Raw genomic sequence first — 17,937 nt, 5'->3', positions numbered from 1 at the left:
GAAACTTCTTAAAGGGACAGATAATAAATATTTTAGGTTGGCAGGTCATTTGGTCTCTGTTGCAATTCTCAACTCTGCCACTGTTCCACTGAAGTTGCCATAGACTATACATTATAACATCTAGAATTAACTGATCCATTCAGGCAGTTATTACAAATATATCCATTTCTTATCTCCTCATTACTTAAAATGCCTAGTCATCCAGACCAGCCATTAAGCTACTGCTTATCCTAGATAGAATCCTGACATACATGTCTTTTAAATATATAAATCTCCTAATGACTTTTATAAATGAAGTTAAACCCATAAATATGAAAAGATGCTGACATAAAACATATTCCAAAGCTGGTGACAAACTGAGAGTTGAAACTGAAAAATATGATGTGAAATAAGACCATGTTATAATTAATTCTAACTTTAAAATTCACAGCTATCCAAATAGTACATAGTTTCACACATGCTTTCTCATGTGTTATTTCAAATACTCCTCCATAAGCAATAGCATTCTTATCTTACAAACGAGGCTTGACCAGGTTTGACAAACCTGGTCAAGGTTAGTGACTTGACAAAGGTCACAGAGCTAGTGACAGAGAGTCCACTATTACACTGTCCAATAATCAATATAAATTCTACTGACACTGGTCACAAGTCATTTGCTTGTGTGGAAATTAGCTTAGTTCTTACTCCAAAGCAGCGGTTAAAAGGACCCTGCCAAAGAACAAAGAAATCACCTGCAAAAACACAAAACACAGAAACAAAAGAGCCCTAACACTAATGCCAACAGCAGCAAACTTTTTTGGCCATTAACTAAATTCCTTACTTTCTCCCTAAAATAGTACACACACATAAGAATAAGTCAGTCAAAGATGCAAAATAACGTAAAGAATGCCTTTAAAATATAGCTATGATTTCAAAATAGGATGTTCATGTTTTTGCCACATTTGAAATGCCTTTAAGCCTATTACAATCACTATAATTACATAATCTTACCATAGTCTGTGGAATTAATGCATAGTTTTCAACTCCTAGAACTTGACTGAGAAAATTCTGTCGACAATTTCTTCCAACCCAAAGCATTAGTACCTATGGATGGGAAGAAAACTATTTTGAGATGTAGCTTAACAGTGAGCTGCTGACTTACCTTTAACCACTGACTATGTTTCAAAAGATCAGAAAGATGAGTACGTTTACTGAGATTGTACAGCCTTCAACTGAAGTAATGATAACTACCATTTACCATGATGAGACATTTTATGCTTGGCATGAAAGGAGACTATGGAGGGATAAGTGGCTAATACAAAAATATACAGATTAAACAGCATATAATCTGTTAAGGAAGAGAGATATCAAGAGGAATGAAGGTAGTAGTATGCAGAGAGAAGAATCCAGCGCAGTCAAGACTACTCACAGAGCCTGCATCCATGAGGAAAGCTCCATCCCTGCTCAGCTTCTCCACTGAAAGCTGAAGAATAGGTGGCTGAGGTATAGTGCGATCATTGATGTTGATTGCACCCTAAAGAATTAAGCAAAAGATTAAAGCTTTTAATCATGTACCACAATGTTCATTGCAGCAGTATTTACAATAGCCAGGACACGGAAGCAACCTAAGTGTCCATCAACAGATCAATGGATAAAGATGTGGAACATATATACAATGGAATATTACTCAGCCATAAAAAGAAACAAAATTGAGTTATTTATAGTGAGGTGGAGGGACATAGAGTCTGTCATACAGAGTGAAGTAAATCAGAAAGAGAAAAACAAATACTGTATGCTAACACATATATACGGAATCTAAAAAGAAAAAAAAGGTTCTGAGGAACCTAGGGTCAGGACAGGAATAAAGACGCAGACGTAGAGAATGGACTTGAGGACACAGGGAGGGGGAAGGGTAAGTTGGGACGAAGTGAGAGAGTGGCATGGACATATATACACTACCAAATGTAAAACAGACAGCTAGTGGGAAGCAGCCGCATAGCACAGGGAGATCAGCTCAGTGCTTGGTGACCACCTAGAGGGGTGGGATAGGGAGGGTGGGAGGGAGATGCAAGAGGGAGGGGATATGAGGATATATGTATACATATAGCTGATTCACTTTGTTATACAGCAGAAACTAACACAACACTGTAAAGCAATTATACTCCAATAAAGATGTTAAAAATAAATAAATACATAAATAAATAAAGTAAAAAAAAGGTTAAAGCTTTTAGATACCAGTAATAGGGAGCCACAATTAAACAAACAAAAATTTTAATGAGTGTTACCTCTGAGACTTTGGAACTTATTTAGGTAAATCACAATTATTCATATTTAAATATAAAGAAGAGGAAGAAATATGTATCACTTATCTAAACAAAGTCACCATGAATCCCAATAAAGCCAAAATAATTTCTGATCTTAATTATTATTTTAAAAACTAATACAATAAATGCAATCAATATCATGTATCCTGAATGGATAAATGACATTAGTAAGATCCAAATAAAGTCTGGAATTTAGTTAATAATAACAGATGATTGCGTGGCTTAGATCAATGTACACATCCTGAGGGAAGAGTAAGTCTAATGCAAATGAGTTTTTCTCCAATTTAATATTTATTAAGGCCAGAAATGGAAGGTTTTCATTTATAATTGAGTATAGTACTGCCATCTTAACACACACACACACACACACACACACACACACACACACACCCCTTTAAATATTTATAACTATTCATTTTTGACAAAAAGTTGATTTAAGTACTAAAACTTGGTACTTAATTAACCTTATCTAAAGGAGAAAGTAAATAAAATACTGACCTGTCAAGGGGTACTAACTTGATAAGGCTTTAGCTCTACCAGGAACTATTAATCACAGCACCTTAAGACCTCTGGCCTTAGGGTGTGTGGGCAGCTAAAGAGACTATAACTTAAATACAGCCATTCAGAAATTAATGTGAACTAAGAAAAGAGAGCCTTGTCCTTCTCTGGTGATAAAGATGGGAAGCTATCAGTGGCTCTGTTTTCTAGTCTGGTAGAAAAGGCCAATCTGAAACAATGAGGCAATGCAAGAGAGTCTATGAATCTGAGCTAGACCTGAGTTTAGTTATACCCTAGCCTTTCATGTGGTTTGTGTTTGAGTGCCACATCAGTCCCCTTTCCTTCCTAAGCTTACTTGCAGAAAAGAGAGTCCTGATAAATACACCACCAAAAGTCCTAGTAGTGCTTGTCTTTGAATGTATATGAGTGATTTATTTTTCTTCTTTCTAGTGGTTTCTGTATTATACGCATCTAATATATTGCATTTGTATTTATGTTAATTTGCTTTTTTTTAATGTGAGAAAAAGACAGGTCCAGTTAGTTGAACTTGTCAAACACAGGATTAATCTTGAGTTATTATTTTTGTAATACAAACTAATAATGTCATCAACAGTTTTCATTTGCTAAAAAGTTACCTCAAATTTCACACGTAATTTCTTCTTTATTATGCAAGGTACCCTAAAATCTTTAAACTCCGAAAAGGTTTTAACCAAAATATTACTTCCAACATATATATCCTAATTTGATCACAATGTAGGAAGAAAGGTTATGATTTAACATTTTCATGCTTGTAGCTTCAACTCAGGTTAATTTCCTATGAAGGGAAAATAATGTTACAACTTACCAGATAAATATTTTCTCTTTAATTGAGGGACACCATTACACTAAACATTGACTTGAGGTATTTAAATTAAGTGTAATTTTACTCTAGGGATACTCCTTTCAGATCAATTTGCTTAAATAAATAAATCATAGGTTGCTCTGGTCAATCTGACAATCTCTTCATTTACTTAGATCTGCTCTAAAGATTTGTCTTAAATAAACAGTAAAGTTTATTATTTTAATAAATAAAGGTACTATATTCAGGAGCTTTCCAAAACCAAACTTTCTTTATATAGGAATAAAATAAAAAGCTTTAAAAAAGAAAACACCTTTCTTCATTTCTGCAGTGGATTCAATATAATTAGGCTTATAAACCTTCAAGTAAAAGCAACTAAAAAATGAATCAATCTTACCTCATCTGAGAGATTGTCAACTCTATACAAACTGGGATGAGTTGTGAGCATAAGGTAAACCAAAGGCTGATTTTTCACTTGACACATAGCAAAAATGCGTTCATCTAGACATGCATTTGTCCCAGTCTGAAATGATTTCTATAAAAAAATAATACACCCCCATTAAAAAAAAGAAAAGGTATTTAACAAATACATATACATTTTGCAAATATCAGTTGTTAAAAGAATATCTTCAGACAGAATTAACAAATTTACCGTTAATTATTCTTTCAAAAATATATCTTGGGACTTCACTGGTGGCACAGTGGTTAAGAATCCACCTGCCAATGCAGGGGACGCGGGTTCAATCCCTAGTCCAGGAAGATCCCACATGCCGCAGAGCAACTAAGCCCACAGCTACTGAGCCTGCACTCTACAGCCCGCAAGCCACAACTACTGAAGCCCGTACACCTAGAGCCTGTGCTCCACAACGAGAAGCCACCGCATGAGAAGCACGTGCACCGCAAAGAAGAGTAGCCCCTGCTCACCACAACTAGAGAAAGCCCACTTGCAGAAATGAAGACTCAACGCAGACAAAAAAAAAAACATATATATATATACACACATATATATATATATATATACACCTTAATAAGTCACACACATCTGTTAAATCGTGGCTATATCCTCACCTGAAAGTCTTGACAAATTAATTATCTGACCATGGCAAAGTCATTTAATCTCTCCAGCATTTGTTTCCTAATCAATGAAATCGATCTAAACACTCTATCTACCGTATAGCAATAGTGATGTAAAAAACTAAATAACATTGCAAGGAGGGTAAAGTTATATTGCAGATGACAAAATAAAGACATATATGAAATATGAAGGACCAAAGATCTAAGTTTCTGTAAAAGCTGGGTGATGATTAATGGTGGTTAACTATCCTTGTTTCTCCCACAGAGAAATTAAATAATGTAACAAAGCTCACAAATCAATCAGGAAAATTAATAATTTGAAGACAACTGCTTAGCAGCATACAGATAATAAGTAATTGTGAGTTTCAACTGGAATATTAGCTCCATGAAGAATAATGAAGTTCTGAGGTAAGGTTTTAGCCATTTCTATTGATGGAAAGGAATAGAAAGAGGGAGAGAGAACAGCAATGAAAGTATGCCTTAAAACAAATGCACTGGGACTTCCCTGGTGGTCCAGTGGCTAAGACTCTGTGCTCCTTATGCAGGGGGCCTGGGTTCAATCCCTGGTCAGGGAACTAGATCCTGCATTCCACAACTAAAGATCCCGCATGCCGCAATGAAGATCTTGCATGCCGCAATGAAGACCCAGTGCAGCCAAATAAATATATAATTATTTTTAAAAAAACAAATAAAAAACCCAAATGCACTGACTATAAATAAGCAAGAAGAGAAAAGGTTCTTAAAGAAAGAGTACTATGGGAAATGAAAGAAGTTCCATTTATTCATTCAAAAAATATCTACTGACTGCCTACTATGTACTAAGAACTGCTCTAGATGCAGGGACAAAGTGGTAGACAAACAAGTTAAAAATCCTTGTCCTTGTGGACAAAAATCCTAGTAAGGGAGAAGTAAATAATAAACAAGCAAAATATGTGGTATTTCAGTGTTAAGTGCTATGGAGAAAAACAAAGGAAGAAAGAGAGATAAAGAATGTCAGGGTGGGATGGGATGACAGTACTGCATATTAAATGGGGAGATGACAGAAGGCAGGCCTCAGTGAAGGACAGCATTTAATGAAAGACCTGAAGAGGGAAGAGCTCAGATTCTTAAATGTTAAAATTTAAGTATTTATGTAACCTCTGTGTATTTACATTATTTTCAGAAGTGGAAATACATAATTTGAGTTAAAGAAACTAGAAGTAGATTCAAAAGCTATTTCTATCAATGTGTAACAGGTTGCCCTTCTTGCCTGGAAGAGACAACATACACCTGACAGGCCAATGCTGGAGTTCAGAAAGTATACAAATTGACAAGAGCAGTCCTTAATTCATCCTGGAATCTGGGATGGTTCCCCAGGTAATCTGTTAACATGAACTTTTTAATAAAATTTTATAAGGGAAAGTTATACCAAGTCTACAAGTTTAGACATTTTTTATTAACTGAAGTATGGTTAATTTACAATGTGTTAGTTTCAAGTGTGCAGCAAAGTGATTCAGTTTCCTCTTTTTCAGATTCTTTTCCAGTATAGGTTACTTTTTTAATATATATATTTATTTTATTTATTTATTTTTGGCTGCATTGGGTCTTCATTGCTGTGCACAGGCTTTCTCTAGTTGCGGCGAGTGGGGGCTACTCTTCGTTGTGGTGCACGGGCTTCTCATTGCGGTGGCTTCTCTTGTTGTGGAGAACGGGCTCTAGGCGCAGGCTTCAGTAGTTGTGGCATGCAGGCTCAGTAGTTGTGGTTCGCGGGCTCTAGAGCACAGGCTCAGTAGTTGTGGCCCACAGGCTTAGTTGCTCCGCGGCATGTGGGATCTTCCTGAACCAGGGCTGGAACCCATGTCCCCTGCATTGGCAGGCAGATTCCTAACCACTGCGCCACCAGGGAAGCCCAGTATAGGTTATTATAAGATATTAAGTATAGTTCCCTGTGCTATACAGTAGGTCTTTGTTATTTACCTATCTTATATATAGTAGTGTGTATGTTAATCCCAAACTCCTAATTTATCTCCCCCGCAATCCCCGCTATCCCCTTTGGTAACCACGTTTGTTTTCTAAGGACATTATATTTTGGTCATTGGAAAAATAAGCCTCCTCCACCAGGCTAGAGTTTCCCTTTTTTCTTTTTTCAGGAGCCAGGGATATGGGCAAAAGGTAGGCAGGGGAGACAAGTAAATAATAATATAAAAAATTAAAAAATAAATAATAAATATGTTTTTAAATGTCCTCTATAAATAAATATATGCACAAAGAGCTACCGGGTCACAGAAGGAAAGGCAACTGCCAGAGGGACAACATTTGAGCTCAAAGACAAGGACAGGAAAGCATAACGCACATCATGGAAATAGGTACACATGTATGAGAAGGCATTTCTAAGATTAAGAAATGAAATGTGGGACTTCCCTGGTGGCGCAGTGGTTAAAGAATCCGCCGGCCAATGCAGGGGACACAGGTTCGAGCCCTGGTCCAGGAAGATCCCACATGCTGCAGAGCAACTAAGCCTATGTGCCACAACTACTGAGTCCATGCACCACAACTACTGAGCCCGTGCGCCTAGAGCCTGTGCTCAACAAGAGAAGCCACTGCAATGAGAAGCTCATGCACCGCAATGAAGAGTAGCCCCCGCTCGCTGCAACCAGAGAAAGCCCGTGCGCAGCAATGAAGACCCAACGCAGCCTAAATAAATAAATAGTAATTGCATTACAAAAAAAAAGAAATGAAATATGGCTGAAATATTGTAGGGAACAGGAAAGCATCATAAGAAGAGTCTCGTGTGTGACTTGTTGCTCTAGCAGTAAAATATACAGTTCCTGTTTTGAAAAACTGGAAAACTGATCATTTGCATCTTCGATAACATCAGTGAATACTTCATCAGTGAGCATCTCTTACAAAGAAGGCACATACTTTAAATCAGTATTTTGTAAATTTTTTTGGTTACAAATCCTTTAAGATACAATAGGAGTTAAGGTCCCTGTCCTCAGAAAACTTAACTGATGTAAAGTTATATATACAATGTTCAGTGGTTCACAGGACAAAAACTTTGGCTGTTGACATTTTCACTGTGTTAGTTTCTGATTCTGATTCTTTTACCTGTTTAAGGAGAGCCAACACAAACAGTGGGAAAAGCCGCAAAGAAAAAGGAACCATAAGTCCATGCTGCTGGTTACTTAGGACTGAAGAACGATAAGCTGAAAGAGAGTCTATGACAGCATTCACTAGGGCGTCCCGAGCATCACTCAGACTGGCAGTCACAGACCTGTCAACAGCTAACAGAGGTTGAGGTAGGGACAAAAGAGAAAAAAGATAGAAGTTTAGCTACCCCACTGTTAAGGAAAGAAAAGTGTTTTTAAAATTATACAAATTCTCTCTCAAGTTATTACATACACAAGGAATCAAACATAGCAGTTAAAAGCACATACTTTGGAAAATCAAACCAACATGTGTTGAAATGTTGTTCTGCTATTTCCTAGCAGTATGAATATTTGGCAAGTAATTTAACTTTCATGAGCCTCAGTATCCTTACCTGTAAAATGGGAAAACTGTATTTCGCTAAATCTAAGGTGTTATTAATTGTAACCCACCATTTTATTTTATGTATCATTGACAAAGAAAAAACTGCAATCAAACACACATGCTTTCTTAACACAGAGAATTTTTTTTTTTTTTTTTTTTGCGGTACACGGGCCTCTCACTGTTGTGGCCTCTCCCGTTGCGGAGCACAGGCTCCGGACACGCAGGCTCAGCGGCCATGGCTCACAGGCCCAGCCGCTCTGCGGCATGTGGGATCCTCCCGGACCGGGGCACGAACCCGTGTCCCCGGCATCGGCACGTGGACTCTCAACCACTGCGCCACCAGGGAAGCCCCACAGAGAATTTTTATTTCATATTTATTGAAAGAACTCTTAGCTATTTAGATGATCTTCATCATCTGTCATGCCACTGTTTTATGCTTTTCTTTATACTCAAAAAATTTCTTCAATACTAAAAACACTCTAATTGTTTTGAAGACTTCTCAAACTACAACTAAACTCAATTCATGTGTTATCAAAAATACACTCGGGCTTCCCTGGTGGCGCAGTGGTTGAGAGTCCGCCTGCCAATGCAGGGGACACGGGTTTGTGCCCCCGTCTGGGAAGATCCCACATGCCACGGAGCAGCTGGGCCCGTGAGCCGTGGCCGCTGAGCCTGTGCGTCCGGAGCCTGTGCTCCGCAATGGGAGAGGCCACAACAGTGAGAGGCCCGCGTACCACAAAAAAAAAAAAAAAAAAAACACTCAATGAAGTGATGTTATTAACTGCTATGACCAAATTTGTACATAAGCAAGAAAGAATGAAGACTACTGTTACCTGATCAACAGTAACTCTAAGACTTTATCAACTGAAGACATCCTGATTTTAAAGATTTTGACAAAATGTGAAAAAAGTGCATACTGGGATCAACCAAACTTAATAACAGAACTAATATTTGTTGTGAAGATTTTTTTTAATCCACAAATACTGCCTGATATATAGTTGTTGCTGAAAATAATAATAATCACACTGTTACCAAAACATAGCAGTTCAACAAAATATAAAGGCAATGATCCTCAAATTTCTTAGGTCACAATTTTTAACTTTTGACAACACATGAGACTAAAGTGAGGTTAGATTCTTTACCCTGTTCCATTAAAGAAAAATTTTCCCAATAGGAAATTCAAGAAAATAGGTAATTATTCCTATTATAGGCAGATTTGAGTTTGAAGCAAATGGACCCACTGGTAGTCATCCCTGAAGGAGAAAGGGAGCAAGAAACAAAATGATGTTAAGCTCTATGTATTTGAAAAAAGGATCCAAAAAAAAAAATCCAAGAAAGCAACTCTGAGATGGAAGACATTAAGGAAAACATGGTTATTTAAGTCCGTAGCAGGCAGATTGTGAGGCAGAAAACAGTTTAGTGGTTGCCTAAGGCCAGTGAGGGAAGAAGAAGGGAGTGAGCAGTAAGTGTTAATGGACATGAGGTTCTTTTGGGGTGACGGAAATGTTTTAAAACCGGATTGAGATGATGGCCACACAAATCTGTATATATACTCAAAACAATGGAATTGTATACTTAAATGGGTTAAGTGATTGTTATATCACTTATATCTCAATAAACTGAAACTACATTTCAATAAAACTGTTTAAATTAAAAAAAAAAAGATCAAGTTATCTGCAGCAGATCCATTTACTTAGCAGGCATACACTGGATCCAAAATATTGAAATCATAAAGCTAATTATTTAAAGGAAAACAAAACTATGTGGACATTTCAAATGTTACTACTTGCAATATATCTGCAATAGGTGACAACAATTCTTACCCATATTGGCCAATAACCCTGAAATTGCTTGAACATCAGCTCCAAGAAAGACTTCATTTAGAGTTGAAACTACTGGCAAACACAAAGTATGAACACGAATTCTTCTTTCACCTTTGGACAAAACACACAAATGATAGTGAGGGACAGCACTATAAAAAATAGTTTGTATTAAAGTTACTCGGAAAAATCAGTTCTTTTCAATTTGGAACCAAACAGGGTTATATATAGTAAGCAGAGATAGTATCAAAACTTTAATTCGTGAAAACTCTAAAGCATTATTTCTTTTATCTTTTTTACTACAAAATTATTTTTCTTCAAGGTATTACTGAAAAGACCACAGGGATCATATCCAAATGATGGTAACATGCTAGCTTCTTAAAAACTTCTTTTCTGAATTTTTTGGTTACGTTATCCTTTTCCGTAAACACAATTTTGGGAAAATATACATACTGTAAGACAACACTACTCCAAGATGTGTTCTAGAGTTTGTTTTGATATTTAAAGTCCAGAGAAATTTTATGTTTCTTTTTAATCACAGGAAAAAAGTTTAAAAGAAATAGACTAAAGCCGCTCAGCACAGCCAAATTATAAACAAACAGACAAACAAATAAAGCTTTCATTAAAAAAAAAAAATGAAAGAAATCAACTAATAGTCACAATACTTCCTCTTTGGTAATTACCCACAACAATAAAAATCAATAAATACAAGAAACAAAAATGAAAATCTTTTGAGAGCCATAAAATATCAAATATCATGTCAATCTTTAAAACATTTCTAATGAGCAAGACCTTGAACAACAAAGAACAAGTAAAAAAACTAGAGAGGATACCCACACTACAACCTGCAGGGACACATGAAGACTAACGAAACTGTATCTAGGAGGAGCTCATACAAATTACTTTTAAAGAGAAGAAGTGATATCTACAAAAAAGGGTAACATTGTTTAGTGTTTCTAGTCTAGATAAAAACATTGATAACTAAAGGGAATAAGATACAATGTTTAGCCTATCATATTGGCAACATAGATACAGACACACACAGATACATGCACACAAAATCAGAGGCTGAAATGAAAAGGGCACTGGATGGGACTACAAATTGGTAAAATATTTCTGAAAAGCAATCTGACAATACCAAGATTTTTCTAAACAGTTGATCTCTATACTTTTTATTTCCAATCCTAGAAATCCATCTTAGGGAAATTTTCAGAAATGACAAAGATTTGTGGACATGGATAGATATTATAATCACATTTTCCATAAAAACAAAACATTAGAAATAAACTAAACTTCAAATAGTAAATATATAAAAAGATATCCAATGTTAGTTATTAGGGAAACATGAAATAAAACTAAAAGTGGTATCACTATACTTTATTAAAATGGCAAAAGAGATAAACAAAACAAACCAAAAACCTCAAACCAAACACAACAAACAAAAACTAAACACTGATAACAGCAAATGCTGGTGAGGATGCAGAGTAGCTGGAACTCTCATACACTGCTGGTGAGAATGCAAAATGGTACAGCCACTTAGGAAACAGTTAGGCAACTTCCTAAAAAGTTAAACATAAGCTCACCATACAACCTAGCCATCTGTCGAAAACACTGAAAAAGTATTAACCGAAGTGAAATCACAATTTATGCTCACACAAAAATCCAATGCAAATGTTTATAGGGGATATATTTGAAACTGCCAAAAACTGGAAACAACCCAAATGTACCTCAACTGGAAAGTGAATAAACAAACTGGGTACAATGGAATACTACTTAGGAATAAAAAATAACTACTGCTGGATGAAACAATATGGATAATCTCAAATGCACTATGCTAAGTGAAAGAGCCAGATACAAAAGGCTACCTACTGTATGATTCTATTCACAAGACAGTCTTACAAAGGCAAAACTACAGAGTCAGAAAACAGATCAATGGTTGCAAGGGGCTGGGGATGGGAGAGAAATGACTACAAAAACACAAGGAGATTTGAGGGGTAATGGAACAGACTGTGATACCTAAATTGTGGTGGTGGTCACACACACACTTGTCAAAACTTGTGGAACTATACATTAAAATGGTAGATTTTACCACAGGTCAATTATATATTACTTTTTCTTTTTAAATGTTAAGAAAAATCAATGAGCAGAAAAAGGATTGGGATGTTCTTCTGTCAAATAAAAAATGATACCTAGAGACAGAAATCCATCTTACTTTTACATTTATAGTATGCAGTATTACAATCATAGTACAAAAACTGGACTTCTCTCATACTAAAGGTTTTCATTAAAATATCTGTTATTATACACTTTTTATAGATTTTGGTGGGGCTGTGAAGGTCAGTAGACATAGCACAGAAACACTTCCAAAACGTTTTTTAAGGAGACAAAACAGAATAGGGTGAGAGCTGTGAATCTTTAAAATAATAAAAATAAATTTAACCAGCCTTCACATCATCTTTAGGACAAAACACATTATAAATTAATTAGTACTAAACAAATTATACCCTTAAAAAGTGTTTATCTTCCATTTGAGCTCCTTCAAAACTTAACTCAAACATCACCCTCTGTGAGACCTTTTCTGACAACCCTATCTTAAAAAACCATCCCCTCAGCACTTCTTAAACCCTTCACATGCTGTTTCTCGTTAACTGATATTACTATGTAACATACTACTATTTTACTTACGTATCCTCTTTATTGTTTGTCTCCCCTACTAGAATAAGCCTATGAGAAAAAGGTTTTTAAGTCAGTTTTATTGACTATTGTATTACCAGAACATATTTCAGACACTAAGTAGACTCTCAAGGAGTTTATCACAAGCCATAGACTACATGGCCAAATCAAAAATCTTACCTTTGCTATATCATTGTGCTTATAGTTAACAATATGGTATTTTAGACTTTAATTTTGTTAAGAGGATAGATCTCATGTTATGTGTTTTTGCCACAGTAAAACAAACAAAAAAACTTACCTTTGCTGGATGTGTACAAGAGTGCTGACTGAAAGGAAACCAACTGAGTGTCATTAAGACTCTCTTCCACTGACATTTGTACTGCATACCCAGCATCTGGGTTTACATTAGGTAAAGACAGTAAGTCTGTGGACCGAACAAAGAAGTTCCCATGGAAAGTATGAATGGAAAGACCTAGAAAAGAAAAATATATCAAAATGATTTATATGCACCTACATATATTTACATTTTATCCTTGTCACTTATCAGAATAGCACAGAGTATATTAAAAAGTTTAAATGTGATATTGTGGTTTATAAGAAATATATACTTGGTCTTCACCAGTTTCTGGCACAGAGCTCCTAAAACCCTTAGAATTCCCTAAGTGTTGAGAGTCATAAAGGTATCTTTTGCTATGTTAACAAAGTGGTTTTTGGAAAGCACTCAGGTAACCTAAGGATGGGGGCTGGTTGTCAGAGGATTCAACCATATGATAAGAGGGTTAGATCTTCCAGTTCAACCCCCCACCACTATCTCCAGGGAGGGGAGAGGCGCTAGAGGTTGAATCAATCACCAAATGTCAGTGATTTATCAGTCATGACTATGTAATAAAGCCTCCATAAAACCCCAAAAGGATGGGGTCCTTTAGAGAGCTCCGGGATTGTGAATACGTGGAGATTTGGGGAGAGTGAAGCTCTCAAAGAGAGCAAGCAAGCTCCAGAAGCTCCATGCCCTTTCCCTATATCTTGCTCTATGCATCTTTTCTATTTTGCTGTTCTTGAGTTATTTAAAATAAACCAGTAATCTAGTAATTAAAATGTTTCTCTGAGTTCTATAAGCCACTCTAGCCAATAATTTCAACCAAAGGAGGGATTTGTTGGAACATCCAATCTATAGCCAGTTGGTCAGAAGCACAGGTAACAAACTGGACTTGCAACTGGTTTCTGAAATGGGGTTGGGGGGGGGGAAGGATGGGAGACGGTCTTGTGAGACTGAGCCCATAACCTGTGGGATCTGATGTTAGCTCCACACAGACGATGTCAGAACTGAGTTAACTGCTTGGTAGTGTGGAGAAAAACAACGCACACATTGTAACTGGAAGCAGAATCATATTAAAGAATACATAGTAGTTAGTGAGAGTGGGGAAGGAATAAAAGATATCTTCTTAAATGAATTCAAATTTTCAAAAAACTTTTTTCGATAATAATTTGGCAATATCTACCAAAATTCTAAATGGGTACTTACTTCGACTCCAGTAATTCCATAACTAAGAATTTATCCTAGAATATCCTCATAAAATATCCTCGTAACAGTGTTTCTACTAACAAATCTCACAACTGGTATTTGCTCACACTTGACAACTCAAAAAAAAAAAAAAGAATTTATTCTATAGATACAATTGAGTGCCAAATTTATATGTGCAAAAAAAATTAATCATAACAAAAAAAAATCAGAAATATCTTCAATGACAACCAGTAGGAAAATAACTAAATTGTGATTTTTACATTCTACTGAGTACTGGGTAGAAGTTAAAAAGCATGAGACAGATCTACATAAACTAATATTATTAGATCTTCAAGACTTGCTGGGCTTCCCTGGTGGCGCAGTGGTTGAGAGTCCGCCTGCCGATGCAGGGGACATGGGTTCGTGCCCTGGTCCGGGAAGATCCCACATGCCGCAGAGCGGCTAGGCCCGTGAGCCATGGCCGCTGAGCCTGCGCGTCCAGAGCCTGTGCTCCGCAACGGGAGAGGCCACAACAGTGAGAGGCCCAAGACTTGCTGAAAACATGTACAACGTTATTTATGCTACTACACTGTACTATATATTTTCCATGGAGAGGTACATATGTATGTAAACGTATAGAAAAACTTAGCATTACCACAATGTGGTTATAGTGACTACATAAGGATGGAGTGAAAGTGAAATAACACACACACAAGCTTATACAAGAGGACTTTAGCTTTATCAATAATGTTTTCATTTTTTACAAATAACAGGTATATTTTCTTTTCTTTTTTTTTGCAGTACGCGGGCCTCTCACTGTTGTGGCCTCTCCCGTTGCGAAGCACAGGCTCCGGACACGCAGGCTCAGCAGCCATGGCTCACGGGCCCAGCCGCTCCGCGGCATGTGGGATCTTCCCGGACCGGGGCACAAACCCGTGTCCCCTGCATCAGCAGGCGGACTCTCAACCACTGCGCCACCAGGGAAGCCCCCTCGCTGCTTTTATTTGAAGGCGAAAATATATTCCCATGCTTATATATGAACGGGAAAACTTTTTCAAGGGCATATGAGAAACTCTGAGGTAGACTATACTGGTTTAAGTTTAATTTCTCATTTTGTATCTTTTTGTACTGTACCTTTTTTTTTTGTAGCTTTACCAAGAGCATATTATTTCATGTAATATGAATTTAATGTAATTTATCATTAAAAGAGAGAGAAACCTAAACAAATTAACCACAAAGATTTAGTAAATTAAGCACTCTAGAAAGAGGGCATAGGTTGGTTTCTATGTCCAAGCTCTTTATGCAAAGTTTGGTACATATAAAATAGCTTCTGTCCTGCCAAGTAGAAAAAGTCTTAAAAGCACTTTTAGGATGTACATTCCCCTTAATTTAGAGCCAATATCTCCAGAAATAATCATTTCTGAGGTCCATCAATCTTGAATGAATGGGATATGACAAATGGGCCCTTTAAAACATAAATACTAAAAAACTATTAGAATTAAGAAGCAAGTTCAACAAGGTTGCTGGATACAAGATCAGTATACAAAGAATTAATTATATTTATAGGAGAAATAAATTTTAAAAATAATTCTATTTAAAATATAATGGAAAAAATATTTAGGAATAAATTTAACAAAAGAAATGCAAAACTTACATTCTGAAAACTGCAAAATATTGTTGAAAAAATTAAAGAAGAGACATACCATGTTTTTGGATGGGAAGACTTATTATTGTTAAGATGCCAATATTCCCCAAATTAACCTATTATATACAATTCCTATCCAATACCAGCTGGCTTCTTTGCAGAAACTGACAAGATGAAACTAAAATTCATACGGAAATGCAAGGGACCCAGAATATCATAACCATCTTGGTAAGGAAGAGAAAAGTTGGGAGGACTCATACTTCCTAATTTCAAACTTATTACAAAGTCACAACAGTCAAGAAAGTTTGGTACTGGCATAAGACAGACATAGATTAAAAGAATAAAATTCAGAATCCAGAAACAAACCCTCACATTTATCATCAACTAATTTTCAACAAGGGGCCATGGACACCAAGACATTTCAATAGGAAGAGAAGTCTTTTTTTTTTTTTTTTTTTTTTTGCGGTATGTGGGCCTCTCACCGCTGCGGCCTCTCCCGTTGCGGAGCACAGGCTCCGGACGCACAGGCTCAGCGGCCATGGCTCACGGGCCCAGCTGCTCGGCGGCACGTGGGATCTTCCCAGACGGGGGCACGAACCTGTGTCCCCTGCATCGGCAGGCGGACTCCCAACCACTGCGCCACCAGGGAAGCCTGAGAGAATAGTCTTTTTAACAAAAGGTGCTGGGACAAATGTATATCCAGATGCAAAAGAATGAAGTCAAACACCTACCTCATCAAATACAAAAATTAACTAAAAATAAATCGAAGACTTAAATATAAGAATTATAACAATAAAAGTCTTAGAAGACAACATACATATAAATGTTCATGACCTTGGATTAAGCAGTGGTTTAATGCTACATTAAGATACCAAAAACACAAACAGAAAAAGTTGATAAATGGGACATCACCAAAATTAAAAACAATTGTGCCTCAAAGGGTACCATTAAGAAAGTGAAAAAGGCAACCCACAAAATGGAGAAAGTATTTTGCAAATCATATATTTGATAGAGGCCTTGTATCTAAAAACATATAAAGAACACTTAAAACTCAATAATAAAAAGACAAACATACCAAGTTTTTAAATGGAAAAAGGATCTGCATAGACATTTCTCCAAAGAAGATAAATAACCAATAAGCACAAGAAAAGATGTTCAACCTCATTCATGAACAGGGAAATACAAATCAAAACCTCAACAAGATACCACGTCACACCCACTAAGATGGCTAAAAAAAAAACAGGACAATAACAAGTTTTGAAAAGGATGTGAAGAAATCAGTACTTTCACTGTTAGTGGGAATGTAAAATGGTGCAAATTCTAGAAAACAGTCCGGCTGTTCCTCAAAAAGCTAAACATAGCTACCTTATGACTCAAGTATATACCTTAGGTATAGACCTGAGAGAAATGAAAACAGGTCCAAAACCCTCTACACACATGTTCATAGCAAGGGACATCCCTGGCAGTCCAGTGGTTAGGGCTCCGCGCTTCCACTGCAGGGGGCGTGGGTTCGACCCCTGCTTGGGGAACTAAGATCCCACGTGCTACCCCTGCTTGGGGAACTAAGATCCCACGTGCTACACAGTGTGGTCAAAATTTAAAAAAAAAAAAAAAAAAGTTCATAGCAATACTATTCATAATACCCAAAAAGTGGAAACAACCCAAATATTCATCAACTGATGAAAGGACAAAAAAATGAGGTATCTATACAATGGAATACTATGAGAAATAAAAACAAATGAAATATTTTTTAAGGGGGGGGTAGTGAAATACTGATATATGCTATAACATGGATGAACCTTGAAAACATTAAAGTGTAAGAAGCCAGTTACAGAGGACCTCATATTGTATGACTCCATTAATATGAAATACCCAGAACAGGTGAGTCCAGAGACAGAAAGTAGACTGGCAGTCGACTAGGTGGGGGAATGAAAACTGACTCCTAATCAGTACAGGGTAGCTGTACTGGAATGATGAAAGTGTTCTAAAATTGATCATGGTAATATCATGGTGAATATATTTAAAACCACTGAATTGTACATTTCAAATGGGTGAATTGTAAGATATGTAAATTT

General features: G+C 36.6%; 1 protein-coding gene across 3 annotated transcripts in view; it reads right to left on the bottom strand.

Annotated features, from left to right (window-relative positions):
* The window catches only part of SEC24A (SEC24 homolog A, COPII coat complex component), a 64,160-nt gene that overhangs the window by 4,579 nt on the left and 41,644 nt on the right, over positions 1-17,937 (bottom strand). For all 3 annotated transcript variants that reach the window (XM_030869588.2, XM_060296230.1, XM_060296231.2), the window contains exons 16-21: positions 13,015-13,188; positions 10,047-10,157; positions 7,801-7,976; positions 4,037-4,174; positions 1,409-1,513; positions 991-1,083 (exon numbers count right to left, since the gene is read on the bottom strand). In XM_030869588.2, the coding sequence (XP_030725448.1) occupies positions 991-1,083; positions 1,409-1,513; positions 4,037-4,174; positions 7,801-7,976; positions 10,047-10,157; positions 13,015-13,188 (797 nt within the window). The remainder of the gene's footprint in view (positions 1-990; positions 1,084-1,408; positions 1,514-4,036; positions 4,175-7,800; positions 7,977-10,046; positions 10,158-13,014; positions 13,189-17,937) is intronic.

This window comes from Globicephala melas, chromosome 3 (genome assembly GCF_963455315.2).
Source record: "Globicephala melas chromosome 3, mGloMel1.2, whole genome shotgun sequence".
In the NCBI taxonomy this organism is placed as follows: Eukaryota; Metazoa; Chordata; class Mammalia; order Artiodactyla; family Delphinidae; genus Globicephala; species Globicephala melas.
The sequence above is the reverse complement of the archived record's forward strand: the minus strand, read 5'-3'. Positions and strand labels throughout refer to the sequence as shown.